Source organism: Gekko japonicus, unplaced genomic scaffold (genome assembly GCF_001447785.1).
Source record: "Gekko japonicus isolate JY-2015 unplaced genomic scaffold, Gekko_japonicus_V1.1 scaffold917, whole genome shotgun sequence".
NCBI lineage: Eukaryota > Metazoa > Chordata > Lepidosauria > Squamata > Gekkonidae > Gekko > Gekko japonicus.
Genome location: NW_015169201.1, coordinates 459,972 through 478,977, shown reverse-complemented (window position 1 = coordinate 478,977; position 19,006 = coordinate 459,972). Strand labels below are relative to the sequence as shown.

General features: G+C 44.6%; 1 protein-coding gene across 1 annotated transcript in view; it reads left to right on the top strand.

Annotated features, from left to right (window-relative positions):
* Nucleotides 1-19,006, top strand: part of CLMN (calmin (calponin-like, transmembrane)) — a 98,073-nt gene that overhangs the window by 44,270 nt on the left and 34,797 nt on the right. The window contains exons 2-3 of the mRNA XM_015416339.1: nt 14,981-15,042; nt 15,336-15,431. Coding sequence (XP_015271825.1) covers nt 14,981-15,042; nt 15,336-15,431 — 158 coding nt within the window. The remainder of the gene's footprint in view (nt 1-14,980; nt 15,043-15,335; nt 15,432-19,006) is intronic.

Sequence of the window (19,006 nt, the reverse complement as noted above, 5' to 3'; positions counted from 1 at the left end):
CACTGATTAAAAACCCCCAAGCTCTTCCACAAGGTCACAGTGGATACAGTGGGCTAATGCCCAAATACTGTTATGAGAACCCATTTGGCATCCTGGACAGAATGTAGGATTTTGGACTGGAGTGACCAGCACTGTAGTCCCCCTCAGCCATGAAGTTCACTGGGGATGCATTCAAAGTTCACACTAAGATTCACAAATGTGGCTTTTTTCTCATGTCCACACTCTCCTTCAATTTTTTCATTCTCATACAGAGCATGTAAGGTTGCCAGCCTCCAAGTTATGTTTGCCTTTCTCTGAAAATGCTAATGGCAAAGTTCCACGTTTAAGACAGGACAAAAAAAAATTAAATCTGCTGTTTGCCCCAATCACTGTTGTTGGTTTGGTTGTTTGTTTGGGTTTTTTTTTTAAAGACTCTTTGATGTGTTTTGCATCACTTATTTTGTGGAATGTAGAAAGCTCAGGAAGATAACTGGTGTAAACGATTTATTCGTGAAACGGGTGGAGGTCTGTTTTCGCAGAGCTGTTGTTCAAATAGTCCTGCCCGGTACTGAAGTTGGGTGCAGTGAGAGGACTTTCCTGACAGGTGGAAAGGGTAAATATAATTTCCAACTTGCAGCAATAGAAAAAGTCAAAAACACTGATTAAAAACCCCCAAGCTCTTCCACAAGGTCACAGTGGATACAATGGGCTAATGCCCAAATACTGTTATGAGAACCCATTTGGCATCCTGGACAGAATGTAGGATTTTGGACTGGAGTGACCAGCACTGTAGTCCCCCTCAGCCATGAAGTTCACTGGGGATGCATTCAAAGTTCACACTAAGATTCACAAATGTGGCTTTTTTCTCATGTCCACACTCTCCTTCAATTTTTTCATTCTCATACAGAGCATGTAAGGTTGCCAGCCTCCAAGTGAGGCCTGAAGGTTTCCTGGAATTACAAACTGATCTCCAGACTACAGAGATCAGTTCCCCTGGAGAGAAAATGACAGCTTCAGAGGGCAAACTTTATGGCATACCACAGATTCTAGGTGAACTCACTCCCCAAACTCCCCGCTCCATGACTTCTGCCCCCAGATCTTCAGGAATTTCCCAGGCTGGGGTTGGCAACCTTATGAGCAAAGCCCCAAGCCCTGATTGGGTTGCCAACCTCCTTGGTGGAGGCAGGAGATCACCCACCACCAGGCCCTGCTCCCCACTGGTGGGAAGGTGACTGGCAGGGGGACGTACTAGGAGCAGGAGATAGGCTCAGGCCACATCCCCAGCAACACACCGATGTACAGGAAGTTATGTCATTACATCGGCGATGTTGCATCAACACTCTTGTATTTGGGCAAAGCCTCTGTGGTAGAAACCATTAGTAAAGGTAAAGGTTTCCCTTGCTCGAAAGCCGGTTGAATCCGACTCTAAGGTTGCGGTGCTCATCTTTTTTCCAAGACGAAGAGCCAGCGCTGTCTGAAGACGTTTCCGTGGTCATGTGGCCGGCATGACTAAACGCTGAGGCGCACGGAACGCTGTTACCTTCCCACCGAAGCGGTACCCATTTATCTACTTGCAGTTTCTTGCTTTCAAACGGCTAGGTTGGCAGGAGCTGGAACCATAGAGTCGTTCTCCGAATACTAGAGCGCCACTGCGGCATTGCAGTGTGATGATGGCCCATCTGTCATACGTATAGACATGGAGCCTCATACTGAGTCAGACCTTTGGTTTGGGGGCCACCTAGCATGAAGATTCCACTGCTGTTTTAAAACCCTAAATGGGTGATTTAAAAACGCCACGATGGCCTAATCCTGCAGCTGTTTTGGCCCTTGAAAGGTGGGAGGGGGAAGAGTGCCTCTTCCTCCCACACGACCCCTTGAGGCATTTTTAAATCACCCATTTTACGCTTTAAAATGGTGGTGGTATACCCGTGTCATTCACAAGGACTCCATCACATCTGGTTTTGGCCCTGTATGTGTGTCAAGTGTCATTAAGTCAATTCTAACTTACAGTGACCTTAATTAATGTCCTCCAAAATGTCCTATTTTTAACACCCTTGCTGAGGTTTTGCCAACTTTGGCCCTAAGATGCTTTACATGGACATGCAAGGGACTGAACCTGCGACTTTCTGCATACAAAGCACAAGCTCTGCCACTGAGCCATAGCCCCCTCCCCTAAATGATTATCTCTTCGGTGGGCTTTCCCCTCCCCCCCCTCTTTGCTGCATAGTTTGCAATTGCAGGACAAATTGTTATGACTTGATTAGGAATACAGTGACTCAGTTGGAAATGTATTTCTGGATAAAGATTGGTTTCTCTGGCTGGCAACCAAGGGGTCATAGAGTTTTATGTGACTCTTGGGACAAATGTAAACTCTTCTTAATTGACAGAACATTTTGCTCCAGTTTTGGCCTTCCTATAAATGTTGAAGCAAATGAACAAATGGAAACTTAACGATGAAAACACTGGTTTCTGAATGCCTCATCTCCTTCTAGAAAGAAGGGTGGGGGGAACTAGTTTCCCGAAACTCTACCCATATGCTTATAACCCACTTTAATAAGGTGCTGCTGTTGAAGACTATCTGGAAGTGTCGGTTGATTCAGAGCATGGCAGCCAGATTACTTACTGGTATTGGCCAGTTTCGGGTGAGTAGATGTGTTAGTCTGTAGTACTAGAACAAAATTAGATTCCAGTAGCATAGGTTACCGTATTTTGAAAAGCAAGAAACAGAACATATTTCTCGACTGACTGCTTCAAACAAGAGATCACTATGACAAATCTCATTTCAAATGCCCCTACGATGTAAGTTGTGATAACTAGGAGTATTCCTAACCTTCCAACCCAAAAAGAGGACATTTTCGTCAGGGTGGGGTTTTTTTATAACAAAGAGCCCATAAAAGGACGGACACCAAAGAGGACATCTGGTAACCATACAGTACCACCTTAAAGTCTAATTCTCCCCCCTCCCCCTGGGTTTAAGCTTTTGTGAATCAAAGCTCAGTTTGTTGGATGTTATTGGCCAGATGATGCACATGGCAGCATTAAAATTATCCAAAGGCTATGACTCAGTTTTTAGGCACAATTAAAGGTGTTGTGCATTGTGACTAGCAAAAACTATTGCCCTCATCTGGATGGTCCAGGCTAGCTTGATCTCATCAGATCTCAGAAGCTAAGCAGGTAGAATGTGCATGTACCTCTGCCTCCCGAGTTCCTTCTTTGCAACAGCCCTTCCATCTTCTGACTGGGATATAAGGACTTTGAGATCTTCATTCCAACTTGTATCTGATGAAGGGAGTTTTGATTCTTGAAAGCTTATACCCCCAAACTTTGTTGGTCTCTAAGGTGCCAATGAATTTGAGTCTAGCTGTTCTACCGCAGACCAACAAGGCTACCTTCTGAATTTTCTAGGTTTTGTGCAGGTATTGATAGGATCGGAACATCCAAATTTGGGAGAACTGAAACCCAGATTGGCCTGATCTGGATCACTCCATATCTTGCTGGAAACTGAATGCTCAATTTTACCTTATGAGTAGATCTTGCACTTTGGTTTATAATAGCTGGTTACTATATTTTGCATATTGATGTTGAATTAATCGATTGCTTGAAGTGACCTAAGGATCTCCTCATGTCTTACGTTATTTAACCACAAGACCAAGGTTTTAAATGTGGACCTCACTAAATATAAATGCCAGCCAGAAACCTGTACCGTGTATTGTTTGAGTATGTTTCTTGGAGTGCTGGAATAGGCTGTGGTTCCCGGTCAGACATACACTCCGTTTCAGACCTAGGTTGGGTGCTTTATAATGTTTGACACAAGAAACTGCGAATAAATTCAAGTGCTTGAGACAGAAAGCCAGATGGTGGTCCCCAACTTGGTGACAAAATCAATGGACAATTTGCCATGGACAGTTTGCCAAATGATGCCCCAATACCTCAGGTGGACCACGAAACTGGGATTTCCATCTCTGGCTTGGGAATTTCCTGGAGATGTGGGGCAGAGCCTGAGGACAGTGGAGTTGCCATAGAGCCGTCCCTCCAAAGCTGCCATCTTCGCCACAGGAACGGATCTCTGTAGTCTGGAGATCAGCTGTAATTCTAGAAGATCTTGAAGCCCCACTTGGAGGCTGGCAAGCGGACACTCAACCTTGTCTAATGTGTCCCGGACAGGGCTGGCTCACCCACTAGACGAATTAGGCATTTGCCTAGAGTGCTGGGCCCTGGATGGGGCGCCAAGCTGTGCCCCCCTTCTCCCCCCTTTGGTGGCAGCGGCGGGGGGAGGAGGCGGTGGTGACGGCAGCAAAAGGGTGGCTGGCTCCAGAGGTCTCCAGGTTTCCAGGCCCCACCGGGAGGTTGGCATCTGCGCCACAAGGCAGCCTCGCCTAGGGCGCAGAAACACCTCGAGCCGGCCCTGGTCCCAGAGTACTGTTGTCCAGGACAGAGGTAGCAATAAGCATTCGCCATATTATGTAATTTGGTATAATTACCCACTGCGTTGTAACGTCATATTTCAGAATTTCAAGTCACTTTTGTCCGTAATTAACAAGATAAAAGACAAGCCCATTAAAGATAGTTGCATAACCCACGATGGAGAAAATTATAGCACAAACTCTGTCTCATTAGAAAGGAATAGACTTTTTAGATATGCAGTGTGCTGACAGTAGCCAAAAATAAAACTGAAATGGGAGGATCTTTGGATTTTTTTTTGAGAAAGTAGAAGCAAATGGTATTGTTCCACATGAACAGGATTTCTAAAGGCATGTCATTAATTTCTGTATGACATCAGTTTGTTTGAATGAGAAGGTACTCCATACTGATGTGATGCCAGAAGAGGTGTTCAGGTAGAGACCAAAAGATGGGTTCATTCTTGTTTGTATGTGTGGGTGGTTGTGAAGTTCTCTAAAGTTGTTCCCTTTTGTGCTAGGCAAAGCTACATAGGCATTCTATTGTAAAAACAATTTATTTTTTTTGCACAGTTGGGGATTAGGTACCAGATTTAGGAGAGACCTTTTCCAACTTTTTTGTGGGTAGCTTGTCATCCAGAGGGTCCTGGTTGGAACAGTCATGACTAGTGTTGCAAACTTCTAGGCTGGAGATCTCCTGGGATTATAACCTGTGTTCCCTCTAAAATGAGTTAGTGTGAGCTAACTCACAGTTTTTTAGCCTCCAGCTCACACTGAGTCTTAGTTCAGGACAGATGGCTCCAGAACAGAGTAATTTATGCAGTAGCCAAATCGCTCACTCACAACTTTAATGCCAGTAGCTCACAAAGTAGAATTTCTGCTCACCAGACTCCACAGCTTAGAGAGAGCATTGATTACAACTGATCTCCAGGCAACAGACATCAGTTCCCCTAGATAAAATGGCCGTGTTGGAAGGTGGACTGTATGGCATTATACCCCGTTGAAGTCTCCCCCCAAAAAAACCCCTCCCTCCTCAGACTCCACCCTCAAAATCTTCAGATATTTCCCTCCCTGGAGCTGGTAACACTAGAACTCATGATCTATTGAACTCCGTGGCCAGGATTCAAAGCATTGTCTTGGGGGGGGGGTCTGTTCCCTCTTCCAATGGCTTTCCACTGTGTGCTTCAAAAGCTCTCCTATATGCCAGGAGCCTGCCCAATCAGTACCCTCGAGAAGGGCTCTCATTGAAAGGGAAAATTGGCAGTTGCCTCCTGTGTTAGACCATGAGTGTAGATAGCCTCATTGCCTGCAGAAAAAAAATGTGACAATGAAAGCTGTATAATTCTTTTTGGTTCTTATTTTGGTTGGTTCTGAAAAAAGGTATGACACAACTTTCCCTGTTATTGAAACCCCTTCCGTATGCATACACTGGTTCTTTGCATACCTGCGTGGGTCTTTCTTTGGTTCCAACTCGTGTTCTTCATATACAATACATCTGGAGCTGATTCTTTGTTATTTGTGCTGGCTGGACCTGGACTGTAATATGGGCACATGCAGGGGTCGTTTCGTAGAAAAAGAGCTAGGGGAACTCATTAGCATAACTCATTAGCATATGCCACACCCCCTGACATCAGGGGCCCAGCGGTGGACCTGCAAGGCCGGCAGGAGTGCGAGGAAGCCCCGCCAAGGCCCTCCCTGGCCCCAGGCAGGCAGGGGTGGGGAGAGGCGGGGAGGAAGCAACTTACCCTCCCTCTTCTCCTGCCTCCTCCTGGCTGAATGAGGGTTGGAAGCGGGGCGGCCGGAAGCAGGGGGCGGGGCTTCATCGTGTGCCCCGCCCCCCGCCCCTCACCCGGGGGAACTGCGATCCCCCGCGATCCCCCCCAAATCGACCTCTGGGCACATGAAATACTCCTAAAGTACACCAGCACTACCAGGGCTCACCTTGGATCTCAATGTGGACAGTCCATTCCTGTCAGCTTCTCCCATATCAGAGCCTCAGACGTTTGCCAGTAGATGGAAAGCAACAAGCAAACAGGTCTTTAAAAAGGGATTAGACACATTCCTGAAGAATAAATAGTAGTGACTAGTACTAGCCATGGTTAGTAAAGGGAACCTGCACATTTTGAGCCAGTAAACCTCTGAATACTAGTGCCAGGGGGGCAGTATCAGGGGAAAGCCTCTGTGTTCCGTTGCCGGCCCTCCATAAAACTGATTAGCTACTGGTGTGGCAGGATGTTGGGCTATATGGACCACTGGACTGATCCAGCAGGGCTCTTCTTATGTTTCTTGGACAGAGAACTGTGCTCAGGTGCCAAGAAAAATGGTCTGGCGTATACCACTGTTTGGCACCCATGCTACGGTTTGCCTGCCTCTGCTATAAGAATATTTTCCTGCTGGATCAGACCAAGACTCATCTGGTCCAACAACAATTATTCCTCAGGTAGAGCGTTTTCCTTTTAACCCCCAGATGAACTCACTGAAGACTAAAAAAGTGTTGGCACTGAGGCAAGGAGGGGCAGGGAGAGCGAGAGCGCCTGTAGTTTTGCCGCTGTGGGTGACATAAAAATCGAAGTAGGGAGCTGATGACTCTTGTGATTAAGCTCGGTAGCCTCCGGAAATAAAAGAACATGGGGTGAAGTTATTTTTCAATTAAATTAGGCTTTACCATTCTAATCCAGTGGAACAAGAGGACCTATTTTTAGTAAATAACATCATTTTATTAAGTGGCAGGCCAAGCCAATGCAAATCCAGAAGATTCTTTTTAAAATGTTCAACTCAACCGAAGAAGTGAATTTCCCAAAACTATTAAAACTGGTCTTACAGGTAGTATAAAATGGCACATAGTGTTCTTGTAGGAGAAAAGGCTGTTGAACTTTATTTTTTTCCATTTGTATTTTTGCTACACTGCTAAGGGAAGCTATAGATCAATTTTACATGCCTGTAGTTTTTAAAAACACTGGAGGAGTATATTGCAATGTATTTTTTAAATTAATAATGTATAATCTCACCTGTAACCGATTGGCTGTAGAAACAGGTCTACTCTGGTGAAGGGCATCAACACAACACAGAAATGCAAACACACGCACCCATGGTAACAAGGGTTTTAGTCTGGTTAGCTCCAAAATTGGGGTTAGCTCCAAAATTGCTGACTCACACCTGATTCAAACCAGAAATAATTCCTCTTTGTTTCAATATTAGATTGACAAATAGCTGGCAAATTAAAAATCAACTCAGCAGTCTCACTTATTGTGGCATTCTTCATGGAGACTGCCCACCTCACCTTTAAAAGTGATGCCTAAAGATATGTCTCTCCCCTCCCCCTAAACTATTTTTTTAAACTGAAAAAACTACTTTGGTTTTTGGTAACAGAATGGGGGGGGGGGGAGCAGCCAATCCTTGTTATACACTGTCTACTTCAGCACTGAACTTCTAGAACATGATTTTTTCAAAACTCAGCCATGGAGCAGAAAGGCATCTTTAGATGAAACACAGTGAGGATGCATTGGTCTCACTGCTCTGAAGATGTTTCCTTTGTCTTCGCGCAGAGTTACACTTGTTAGAGTTGCTTTCCTTGAACTGCTCTTCAGGAGATAATTTTGTTCTAAGATGGGGAAAAGAACAGGGCTCTTCAACAGGAAAGGTCAAATATGGCTTCGTTTCTCTCACCCATCAAAATACTTAAGATCAAAGGAAGCATCTTCTTCGTGAATGCATTCCTAAGAAATAACTTTGCCTAAAAAACTTCTAAAGAGCCTTACTCAAGATCCAGTGGTTGGTCTAGTAGGTTATGTATACCAGAGTGCTTCAACCCATTATATGCGTCACAGAAATCTTTCCTTTTATTGTTAGGTAGGTAGCAGTAATACATAGTATTAATCTTTCAGGTTCTTAAAAAATGCTATATGTACAGTTTCTCGATAATCCTTATAGTAGCCCTGCAAGGTAGGTTGATAGTATTATACCCCTATTGAAAATGGTACTGAGGCAGCATGGTGTAGTGGTTAAGAGAGGCAGGCTCTAAAATCTGGAGAACCGGGTTTGATTCCCCACTGCTCCACATGAAGCCTGCTGGGTGACCTTGGGCCAGTAACAGTTCTCTCAGAACTCTCTCAGCCCCACCTACCTCACAAAGTGACTATTGTGAGGAGGGGAAGGTGATTGTAAGCTGCTTTGAGACTTCTTCGGGTAGAGACAAGTGGGGTATAAAAACCAACTCTTCTACTACTGATATGTGAAATACAGTGGCTTGCTAAGACAACTTAGTTTGGACTAAGGATAAAATTTGAATCAGGGATCTCCTTATTTGTAGCTCTCTCTTAGCCACCAGGCTTCACAGTGGGAATGTGGAGTCTTGCAAGGCAAAATGAACCATTCTGCAAATATGATAAATAATATCAGATCACCTCTTAGGTTGTGAAAATGGAGGTCCTTAATAATTTAGGGCAGGGCTGTGGCTCAGTGTTAGAGTATCTGCTTTACATGCAGAAAGTCCCAGATTCAGCCCCTGGAATCTCTAGTTAAAAAGGATCAGGTAGCGTCCCTGATATGAAAGACCTTGACCTGAGACTCTGGAGAGCTGTTGCCAGTCAGAGTAGACAGTAGAGACCTTGATGGACCAGTGGCCTGAACTCAGTATAAAGCGGTTTCATGTATTGTGGTCACCTATTCCAGGCAAACAGAATATGCAGTAACTGGTCTCTATGTGCTGATTCAGGCTGTTCGTTTTAGAGCAAACGTTAAACCCAGGTTGAAATAAATACAAATAAAGGTAGCAGGAGTCAGCCATAATCGATCAATGATTAGTTGGATTGGCAATGTGGATACATGTTGAACCCATTCATGACCTCCTACCATGCTGTAGTTGAAACCAGGGGTCCCCAACCTTTGCCTGTGGGTATGTTTTGAATTCTGACACATCTTGATGGGTGCCACAAAATGGCTGCTGCTGGAGGTGGTGACAGCCACAAAATAATTGCCACAGCTTAACTTCAGTAACATGGTGCAGATCCTTGTGCTGCATTGGCAACTGCTGCCAAACCAACATTTTTAAAAAATCTGCATAGCCAATCAAAATTCCAGTATTCACTGAGAAGAGCTGCTGGCCAAAGCCCTACCTGGCCCCATCCACTTCCTAAAAACAGTTGGTGTGTACCAGAAAAGGTGTTGGTGGGTGCCATGTGCCCCTGTGTCAAAAATTGAGGAGGACACCTGTCCTCTGGTAAGCTGCAGGCTTCAGAACATAGTTTCAGAACTTTTTAGTACGCTAAGGCCAAGATGGCTAGGCCAAGAACCTTCCAGGAGGGACAGACGTCTGGTGGAGGGGGGGCTTGCCCTTACCAAGTGAAACAGACAGCAGAATGCAATGGCTGCTGTTATCATAGGGCTGCTGCTATCATAGGGCCTCACCAGCTGACTTCCAGTACCAGCCCTACTGAGAAAGGAAGAGATGTAGATTTGCAAATTTTAGCGCATATTACCTTGTCAAGTAATTTTTCTGAGCAAATAATCAGGAGATATTGTTTGAATGAAAAGATGAGACGCGTAACAGAGACCCTGTATAGTGGCATTCAGCATCATCTCTCAGTGACAGGGAGCGAATTTCTAAGGCCAGGCCTGCTGAAACGTGTCAAGGAGGATGAGTGTCAGGGAAAGGCCAAGCGATCTATCTTTCCCTTTCCTCCTCCAGCCTTTCAGGAGACATCCAGGGCTCAGGTAGCCCAAGGCAGCATCCCTGCTGCCCTGACAATGGGGTTGCTCTTGGTGTTATGGGCTGGGACTATGGTCACCGTGGAAACGGAGCCAGTGTTCTCTGGTTCCCTCAAGATGTCCTCAGCATGGAGGACTATGGAAGAGAGACATGGTTAGTGATGTTTGGGGTATGAATGCTGCTGCGACAAAGACAAAGTCCTTGGTCATGAAGATGTGGTCACATCAACAGGGGAAGGTTTAGAAACAGATGGTAGCCTCCTTGATTGGCTGCCCAGAAAGATGGGCGACAAGAAGGAGCAACCACAACTACTCCTAATAAGCGTATGTGGTGGGAGGAGTAGTGACCCCCAGCCTTGCTCGACAAGCCGTTGGCTCCATGTCTATACATATGACAGGGTGGTAAGGGACCATGAACGGCATGATTGCCAACCTCCAGAGGGTACCTGGAGATCTCCCAGAATTACAACTGATCTTCAGATGACAGAGATCAGTTCTCCTGGCAGAAATGGTCGCTTTGAAGGGTGGACCCAGCGGTATACATCACTGAAGTTCTTCTCCTTCCCAAACCCCACCCACCCAGGCTCCACCCCTGTGTCCCCATGAATTTGCAGTCCCAGAATCTGCAACCCCAATGAGAGGGTAGGGAGCCAGTCACAGGCCTGTTGCCTTTTGTTCACAAAAACCTGGAGAAAGCCCTGATAGGTTTTAACAGCTGTCATCGTCTCTTTTTCTTGGCATGATATTGAAGTGAAATACCTCCAAGGTTTCCTGAAATGTTGATGCCACACCTCTAGATTTGTCATGGTCACAGTTCCTTGTTTACAAAACAAAACTTTGAGGTGATCTGGTGTTCTGGATTTAAGACTGACTTTGGCACATTTTTATTTATTTATTAATTAGATTTTTTTAAGGTGTTTTTTTTTTAGTCATTGCTCACCCAAAGGGTCTCGTGGTGACTTACAACATTAAAACCAATAAAGAAAAAGCGACATAAAAACCAATAACAAATATAAAATATTAACATTAAAATATTCATGTTGTGCGGTTCTGTCAGCTTTATTTTTTAAAAATGTGACATTATGTGCATTTTATAGGGTTATCTTGATCTTTTAAGCTGTCAGGTTGATTTGTCACCATCTTGAAAGGTAGGCTGTAAATAAAATGCTGATGTGCAACAGACTTGGAGTATGGCTTTCTAAGGCAGCCCTGCATTTCAGCTCTTGGCCCCTCCATTCCTTTACCTCTGCAGAAACCTTCTTTTTCCTAAAGCGAACAGCATGGAGGAATAGAATGCATAGCATGGTGGATGTTTCTCCTCTCAGGTTTATGTTGTCTTTATGGAGCCTAAAACGCTTAAAAGTTAAACCCAAACCAGACTATTCTACTTTTACTGCTTATATTATTAAATTCTCCTAGCGAGTGTTACTTCTTTCTGGCAAGGGGCCACAGGTTTGTGAACAGTCCTGGCTGTATGTTGTGTGTAATTATAATATTTATAATCTTTTACTGCTCTCTAGATGCTCAGAAAATTCCCAAACACAGATTTGGTAATTTATATATGCTGGAGGGTAGATGTTTTAGATTTCTACTGACTTCTTTGCTGTGCCTTTTTCACAAGAGTAAGGTGCAAAGAAAGGCATGGTCTACCCGTTTTATGGAAACTGTATAACATTTATGGAGTCGGTACAGTGCTACAAACTGTAATGATTTGCAGGCTCTACCAGCATTCGGGAATTCTACAAAAAAGATCAGGAGTGGGAGGAAGGAAACAAATGTGTGAAAAATACTAACAAGTGGGGGGGAAAGGATAGTGTGTGCGGCATCTTTGGAAACTTATACTTGCTGAGGAATGAACACTTGCATTGGCTACAAAGTTCAACGTGGCCAAACACGCAGTGCCATAAGGCATTTTCTAAAATGCACATCTACGATTCGTAAAGCATATACATCAAAACATAATGGGAGTATGGTGTACATATTTGTAAAACTTTTAAGAAAACGAGTAAGTTTATCACACGTATAGGGTGGCTGTAATCTCCCTGCTGAGTGCACAGTCGTGACAGGTTCAGACTTGCTGGTGTGGACTGCCCCAGATATCTCCTTAGCACAACAATGCAGGCTCCACTATTAACCCATGGTATGCCAAAAATGTGTGTTTGGTATACTGGGGGTTCGTTTTGAAAGAGATGTATTAAAAATATTGTTTTATGTTGTACAGGAGTTCTGTTGTGCTGTTCCAATTCTGTGGAAAGGCAGGGGGGAAATGTTGACATTCCCTTCCCTCCTCCTACCTAAAATAGAGTCTGTTTATGTTATTTGGAGGATTTTATTTTTAACAAAGACATTCTACATTAAAAGGAAAAACCCCTCTTTGGTTGAAACAATTACGAATCCATTCATGGTCAGAAGAATTGAAATTGTACATTTTAAGACTGCCACCTCAACAAGGGACCTGGGATGGGAAAACAGCCCTGAAAAAAGGGCCTGCCTCCTGGTATTTCCGGGTTGCCAAGTCCTCACCTGTGGCAGAGCGGGGGAGTCCAGTCTTGTTCTGGGAGTCCATGTGCGCGTATTGTGCGCGCGCGCCGCGATCACGTCACCCAGAAGTGACGCAATCACGTCGGGCACGTTGGGGGCGGGGCCACAATCATCCAAGGGAAAACCATAGAGTTTTCCCTCGGATGATTGTGGCCCCACCCCCAACGTGCCCGACGTGATTGCATCACTTCCGGGTGACGTGCTGATGCCGGGCATGTCATGTGCTTTGGGGATGGGGTTCCCCCCGGGGCCCAATCCGCAGGCGGCGGGTAACGGGCCTCTCGGGCGGGGGTTTCCCCGCCCCCGAGGAGACTTGGCAAGCCTATTCCTGGCCCTGGCCCCCTCCCAAAGGAAAGCAGGAGCAGCAGCCTGCCTGCTCCACCCCCTAGGTGTGGGAAGAAGATGACACAGCCTTCCTGCCCAGCCAGCCACCTCTTTCCAAGCCCCACATTGACTTAGTGGGCTGGGAGTCTCTTCTGTTTAGGCCTTGGGCATACCAGGCAATGCCTCCCCTGGGCTGGGTGGGCAGGCCCTCCTTACACAGGCAGGCTGGTTGAGTCTCTCATGTGTTGGCTCTTCTTGCCACTGCTGGCCTGGCCCAAGTAGGGGGGTGGATTTTGGCCCACCAGGAGAAATCTGGGTGGCCATAAAGGCAACCTTAATTCACAAGTGTACCTGTATGGTATATGCCTTTCCAAAGTGCCGTGTTCAGATTTCAAGTGAGTGTGTGTGTTAAGTGATGTCACCTCACTTCTGACTTAAGGCAGCTCAATGAAATGATAGCCTCCAAAATATCCTATTGTTAACAGCCTTGCTCAGGTCTCCCAAACAGACCCAAGAGAAGAACTCATTTCCCTATGCTCTTATCCACCCTAGAACCTAGATAAAGGCCAATTTCACACAAACAAGGTGGGCAAACTCTTCTTAAATTGTGCTCTTTTCGACTGCAGATAGGGGATTGAATGACTGAGTCATGTATGTGTGTGGTAAGTGCCATCAGCTTGCTTCTGACTTACGGTGACCTTATGAATTAATGTCCTCCAAAACATCCTTTCATTAACAGCCTTGCTCAGGTCTTGCAAACTGAGGGCCATGGCTTCCTTGATTGAGTCACTCCATCTCGTGTTGGGTCTTCCTCTTTTCGTACTGTCTTCAACTTCTCCTAGCATTATTGCCTTTTCCATTGAGTCTTGTCATCTCATCATGTGACCAAAGTATGATAGCCTCAGTTTAGTCATTTTAGTTTCTAGGGAGAGTTCAGGCTTGATGTGGGGGGACTTGCCAAGAGTGAGAGGGAGGTCCAGGCTTCATCGCTGGCAGTGTGGCAACATCACTTCTGACATACACAGGAAGTGATGCCATCAAATCGGCAACTTCCAGGTGACGCTCTGGTATTTGGCCAAAATTCTGTGGTAAAAGCCATTTTTTACTATACAGTTTTTGACAAATACCAGAGCATTGCCTTGACATTGCAACATGATGACGTCACTTCCTGTACACACCGGAAGTAGTGTAGACACATCACTGGTGACATCACCTGGGCCTCCGTCCCACTCTTGGTAAATCCCCCTCATCTCTTACCGGTTACCAGGAAGGACAAATTCTGGGTTGGAAAATTCCCAGAGACCTTGGGGTTGGAGCTTGGGGAGGGGGGATTGAGGAGGAACCTCAGCAGGGTATAATGCCATAGAGTCAATCTTTCAAAGCGGCCATTTTCTTCAGCCTGAGAACCAGCAGGAGTGTGTGTGGGGGAGTACCACCATAATTGCAGTGACATCATTTCTGGGACAATGGGTAGCTCTAGGAATCAGTGGATACTCTATGATTTTGCCATTGAGTTTCTCGCAATTCCTAAAGTTACCGCTGTTGCTTCCAGGTTGCGCCTGGAAGTGATGTCATCACACTCTTGATGTCAGTGAGTGTTTTAACATTTTTAATTCTTTTTATTTTTTACCTTATTCCCCACAACCACTCTAAGTGGCAGTGGGCAACAGGAACTGAGGGCCACCCTGAGTGTGTGGTTGTTGTTGTTCAGTCGCACAGTCGAGTCCAACTCTTCGCGACTCCATGGACCACATCACACCAGGCCCTCCTGTCTTTCGTTGTGCTCTGAAGTTTGCTTAATTTCATGTCCGTTGCATCGATAACACTGTCTAACCAACTCATCCTCTGCCGTCCCCTTCTTCTTTTCCTTCAGTCTTTCCCAGCATCAGGGTCTTCTCCAGTGAGTGCTCCCTTCTCATTTGGTGGCCAAAGCTAGGCGTCATTCCCCTTCCCTATGCATTTTTGTTTGTTGATTCTTAATACCAGCTTTCCATCTTTAAAGAATCTGAGCAATGTCTTTCTTTCTTTTGCAGTGGAGAGGGAAAATGTACAGAAAAGAACATTTACCCGATGGATAAATCTGCATTTGGAAAAGGTAAGAGTGCAAAAGAAGAATGCCGAAATTAAGGGCCTGTATTCTACCAATCCAATGGAAGTGGCTCAAAGAAGGCTTCAGACTTTGTTGAGTAGAGCGGTATACAGGCCATCACGTCTGGAAAGTGAGATCCATGGATGCTTCAAATCTGTTACAATGTGGATGATAACAATCACTATTCAGCGCGTGTCTTAACACTTTCAGCGTTCAGAGCAGTTCATTTGTTTTAATACAACTCAAAGGATATTAAAGATGTCTGTGCATATTTCAGTCCTGCTCTTCTGTCTTTGCAGTGCAGTCCCCCGTTGGAAGTGAAAGATCTGTTTGCTGATGTTAAAGATGGCAAAATTTTGATGGCTTTACTGGAGGTTCTCTCAGGGCAAAAATTGGTATGTATTTTTTAATAATAGGGTCACGGTCACCTTGCACTGTGGAAGTGTTGTGTTGCTTTAGTCCACATGAGGCTTGTTACTTCATGAAAGTAATAGAAATCCTTTATTGTATAGGATCTCCATACCTTGATAGGAAACAAAGAATAGGAATTCTAGCTATTTATCTAGGCTAGGATGGTGAGAAATTGCAGAGAACACATCTTGCCTGCGTGACAGTTAGAAAGAGAAGCTGTAGGAAGAGAAGTATGCCAGAAGGAGGGAAAACCTTTGAGTAGCATTCTGGGTAAACAAAGAGAGAGCAGTAGAGCAGACAAGAGGAAAGATACAGGAGCTTATCTATTTAGTTTTGCTAGCTCCGTTGCCCCCTTCTGAAGCACTTGTGTGCTCTCTACAAGGGAACCCTGCACAATCCTTCATTTCCAACAAAGTCAAGCTTGAAAGGCCTCTTGCAGCCTAAAGACAGGATCAGACTCATATGTGGAGCCAGACAGCCAAATCTTTACATTTTAGTTGCATTGATAGAAATTGCATGAACCTGGTTAAGCTTTAGCTGTATAAATCATATTACACTAACAGCCGCTGTCCCACTCATGCTTTGCACCAAGTTCTTGTACTTAGTATCGCATCATAAATCGATCGGATTCTTATTTACTTTCTATAATTGATCTTTCCGGCTTGTCTTACATCTGACTGGTACTCCTCTAATGAGGACAGGCATCCTCTTGGCAAGTTCATCTTCCCTCCCTCCGGGTACTTCTCCTACCCTCACTGGCAAACACCAGTGATAATGAACCTCAGGAAGGAAAACTTGCCATGTAATGGACCCAGTTCCTGTGGCAAGGTATATTAAGCTATATGGCTGGGGGTATTTGCTCAGGGGCTGAAACATCCTCACAGTGAGATTTATGTATAGGCCAGAAGTTACAAGGCGTGACATTTTTAAAAACAAAATTGAAGTCTAACATTCCCCTAATTCGAACAAGACCTCAGGGATTATACTTACAAGGTCTGCAGTGTGCATATTTTATGCTGCCCATCCCTTATGTAAATAGAAGCACTTTTATATTGTGGCCCATGCTCTTTTTTTTACACCCAAGCACAGGGAACACACTCCCAAGTTCCTCAGTCCATTTAAAAAAGAAGGCACTTCTTGGTAAAGGAATAACATGCAACGGGCATACATTATATAACTTGTTCACAAGTTACAGCGAATGTACATACAATCCATTTTTCTTCATACATGCATTGAGTAATTCTCATGCTATGTTCAGTGCATGTACAGCTAATTGTGTGATTGAAATTGCACATTTATCCAGGTACTGGCCCCCACTTTCATTTGTAAAGTGAACACATGTTGACCCTTTTTTATAAGCATATGTACGCACTTCAGGGCTGCAAGCCAAGTGAAAGCCAAGTCTTCCCCTTCCCACTCTTTTAAAAGCCTACTGTTGCAGTGCTAAGATCTAGAACCTTGTTGAGCCTGTGGGCACTGTTGGAATTTTGAGAAAGGGTAGTGGGGACCAATCACAAAATGTCTGCCATGAGAGGGGCAATTACGATATTTTGGAAGTTTCTAGCTAAGTGTCCTTCCTCCTATGATGGCAGCAGTTGTCCCCAAAGTCACAGTTTTTGCTTCTTGAGAGCTACTGAAGCACCTCCTGCTCTAACAAGGTAGAGGAAAGCCAGGATTGGCTCTTTAGTTTAGGGAAGAAGCAGACGGGTGTTGTCCAGTATATCAGTGGGCATCCATGGTCTTCGTGTTGGGTACTGCTGAGCTAGAAACTTGCCTTTTAAAATAAGGAAAACTTGAATGTGCTGAATTCCAGGGCCTAGCTTGGTGCATATAAATAAGAAAAATACTTCCAACCCCCTACTCTGGAGACCCATTGTAAGAAATTGTTTTTTGACCTTAGCAAATTCCTTTGTTACCTCAGATCCCCATGCAGCATACTTAAGAATGGGAATGGGTTATGAAAGTGTAGAACAATGTATGAATTCTGCTGTGTTAAATTACTAGACTGAGTTAGAGCAAATGGGAAATACCAGCTTACCTAAAAAAAAATACCTGCCAGAAGCAGCTATTCTAAGAGGAAAAAAATAGACTTTCAGGGGGCATTGGCGATGATGCAAAAACATTGCCCGACAGCACAAAATCAAACACAAATGTCAAAATTATGTGTTTTTCTTTTTCTTTTATTTTTTTTTAAATAAGGGACCTTCTTGTACAAATCTGAATAGATTCAGTCCCTCTTGCCTCCCCCATTACTGCCATATAAAAAGGATTTGTGGCCTTGAATGAGTTATCTGCATGATTGTTTCTTTGGTAGACTGTGAAAGGCTCTTCCTGCCTTGTGCTTTTCACATGATGCCTTTGCAGTTTCTCAAGGGCTGTTTACCTTGAGACTCACAACGATACCAGTTCTGTTTATGTGATCCATTAGACCATCTCAAAGCATTATCTTTTCCATCCATCTCCCTCTGTGTGGTATGGGAGGAAGTAGCTTGCGGAAGCATTATGTAGGCTGATAAAGGCTAAATAGGGAAGGAAAAAACGAATGCTGATCATAAATACATTACTTACAGTGTGGCCCTGATGGCAGTAGCCACTTAAAAGCGGAGATCTGTTTTACCTACAAGTACAGTAAATTGTAGGGGCAGAATTTAAAAATAGTGGAAATTGCTTATAGGGATCTAATTTTTTAAAAAATTCCTTGTTCTAACAAGTGACCAGAATTGCCAACCTCCAGTTAGGGCCAGGAGATTTCCCAGATTTGCAATTGATCTCCAGATGGTAGAGATTTGTTCATCTGGAGAAAATGGTCACTTTAGAGGGTGGACTCTGTGGCATTATATTCTGCAGAGGTCCTTTCCCTCACTAAACCCCACTGTCCCCAGGTCGCAGCCCCCCAAACTCCAGATATTTCCCAACCAGGAGTTGTCAGTCAGTCAGGCAGTCAGTCAATTGGCATGTACAGATACTACAAACAGCAGTTGAACAAAGAGGGGTGCAAAGCCAACTATAGAGAGTTGGCAGTTCTAGAAATGACAGTTGCTATTTTTTAAAAAGACAATGAGATACCCTTTTGCGGAATGGTTTATTAAATTAAAGTCTTGGGACCAAACTGTATATAATGGTCAGGATCCATGGCTGGATCCCTGACTGCAAATTACTTCAAAAAGCATCTCCCAGGGGTTGAGGGGGGGAGAGAGAAAAGCAATATGGATTAGGGCAGGGGTGTCAAACATGCGGCCCGGGGGTCGGATCAGGCCCCTGGAGGGCTTCTATCAGGCCCACAGTGGAACTGGCTATCTTCTGCTTCTTCTTCCAGTTCTGCTGCTGCTGCATCATCATAGGTTTGCAGCTTACAGATACACACCTGAACAGCATACTCAAGATTGCAACAGCTCAGACATTTTGATGGAATAATTCAGAGGAAGAGGTGTCAGTTATCAGACACTGTTAAATATACAAAATGTTGCAAGAGTGGTAATGTTTTAAGCATGTTTTTATTTTAAGTAAAAAAAACCCTTTGTATTTGTGTCCTTTCTAAAGTTTATATCTCTGCTCCTGG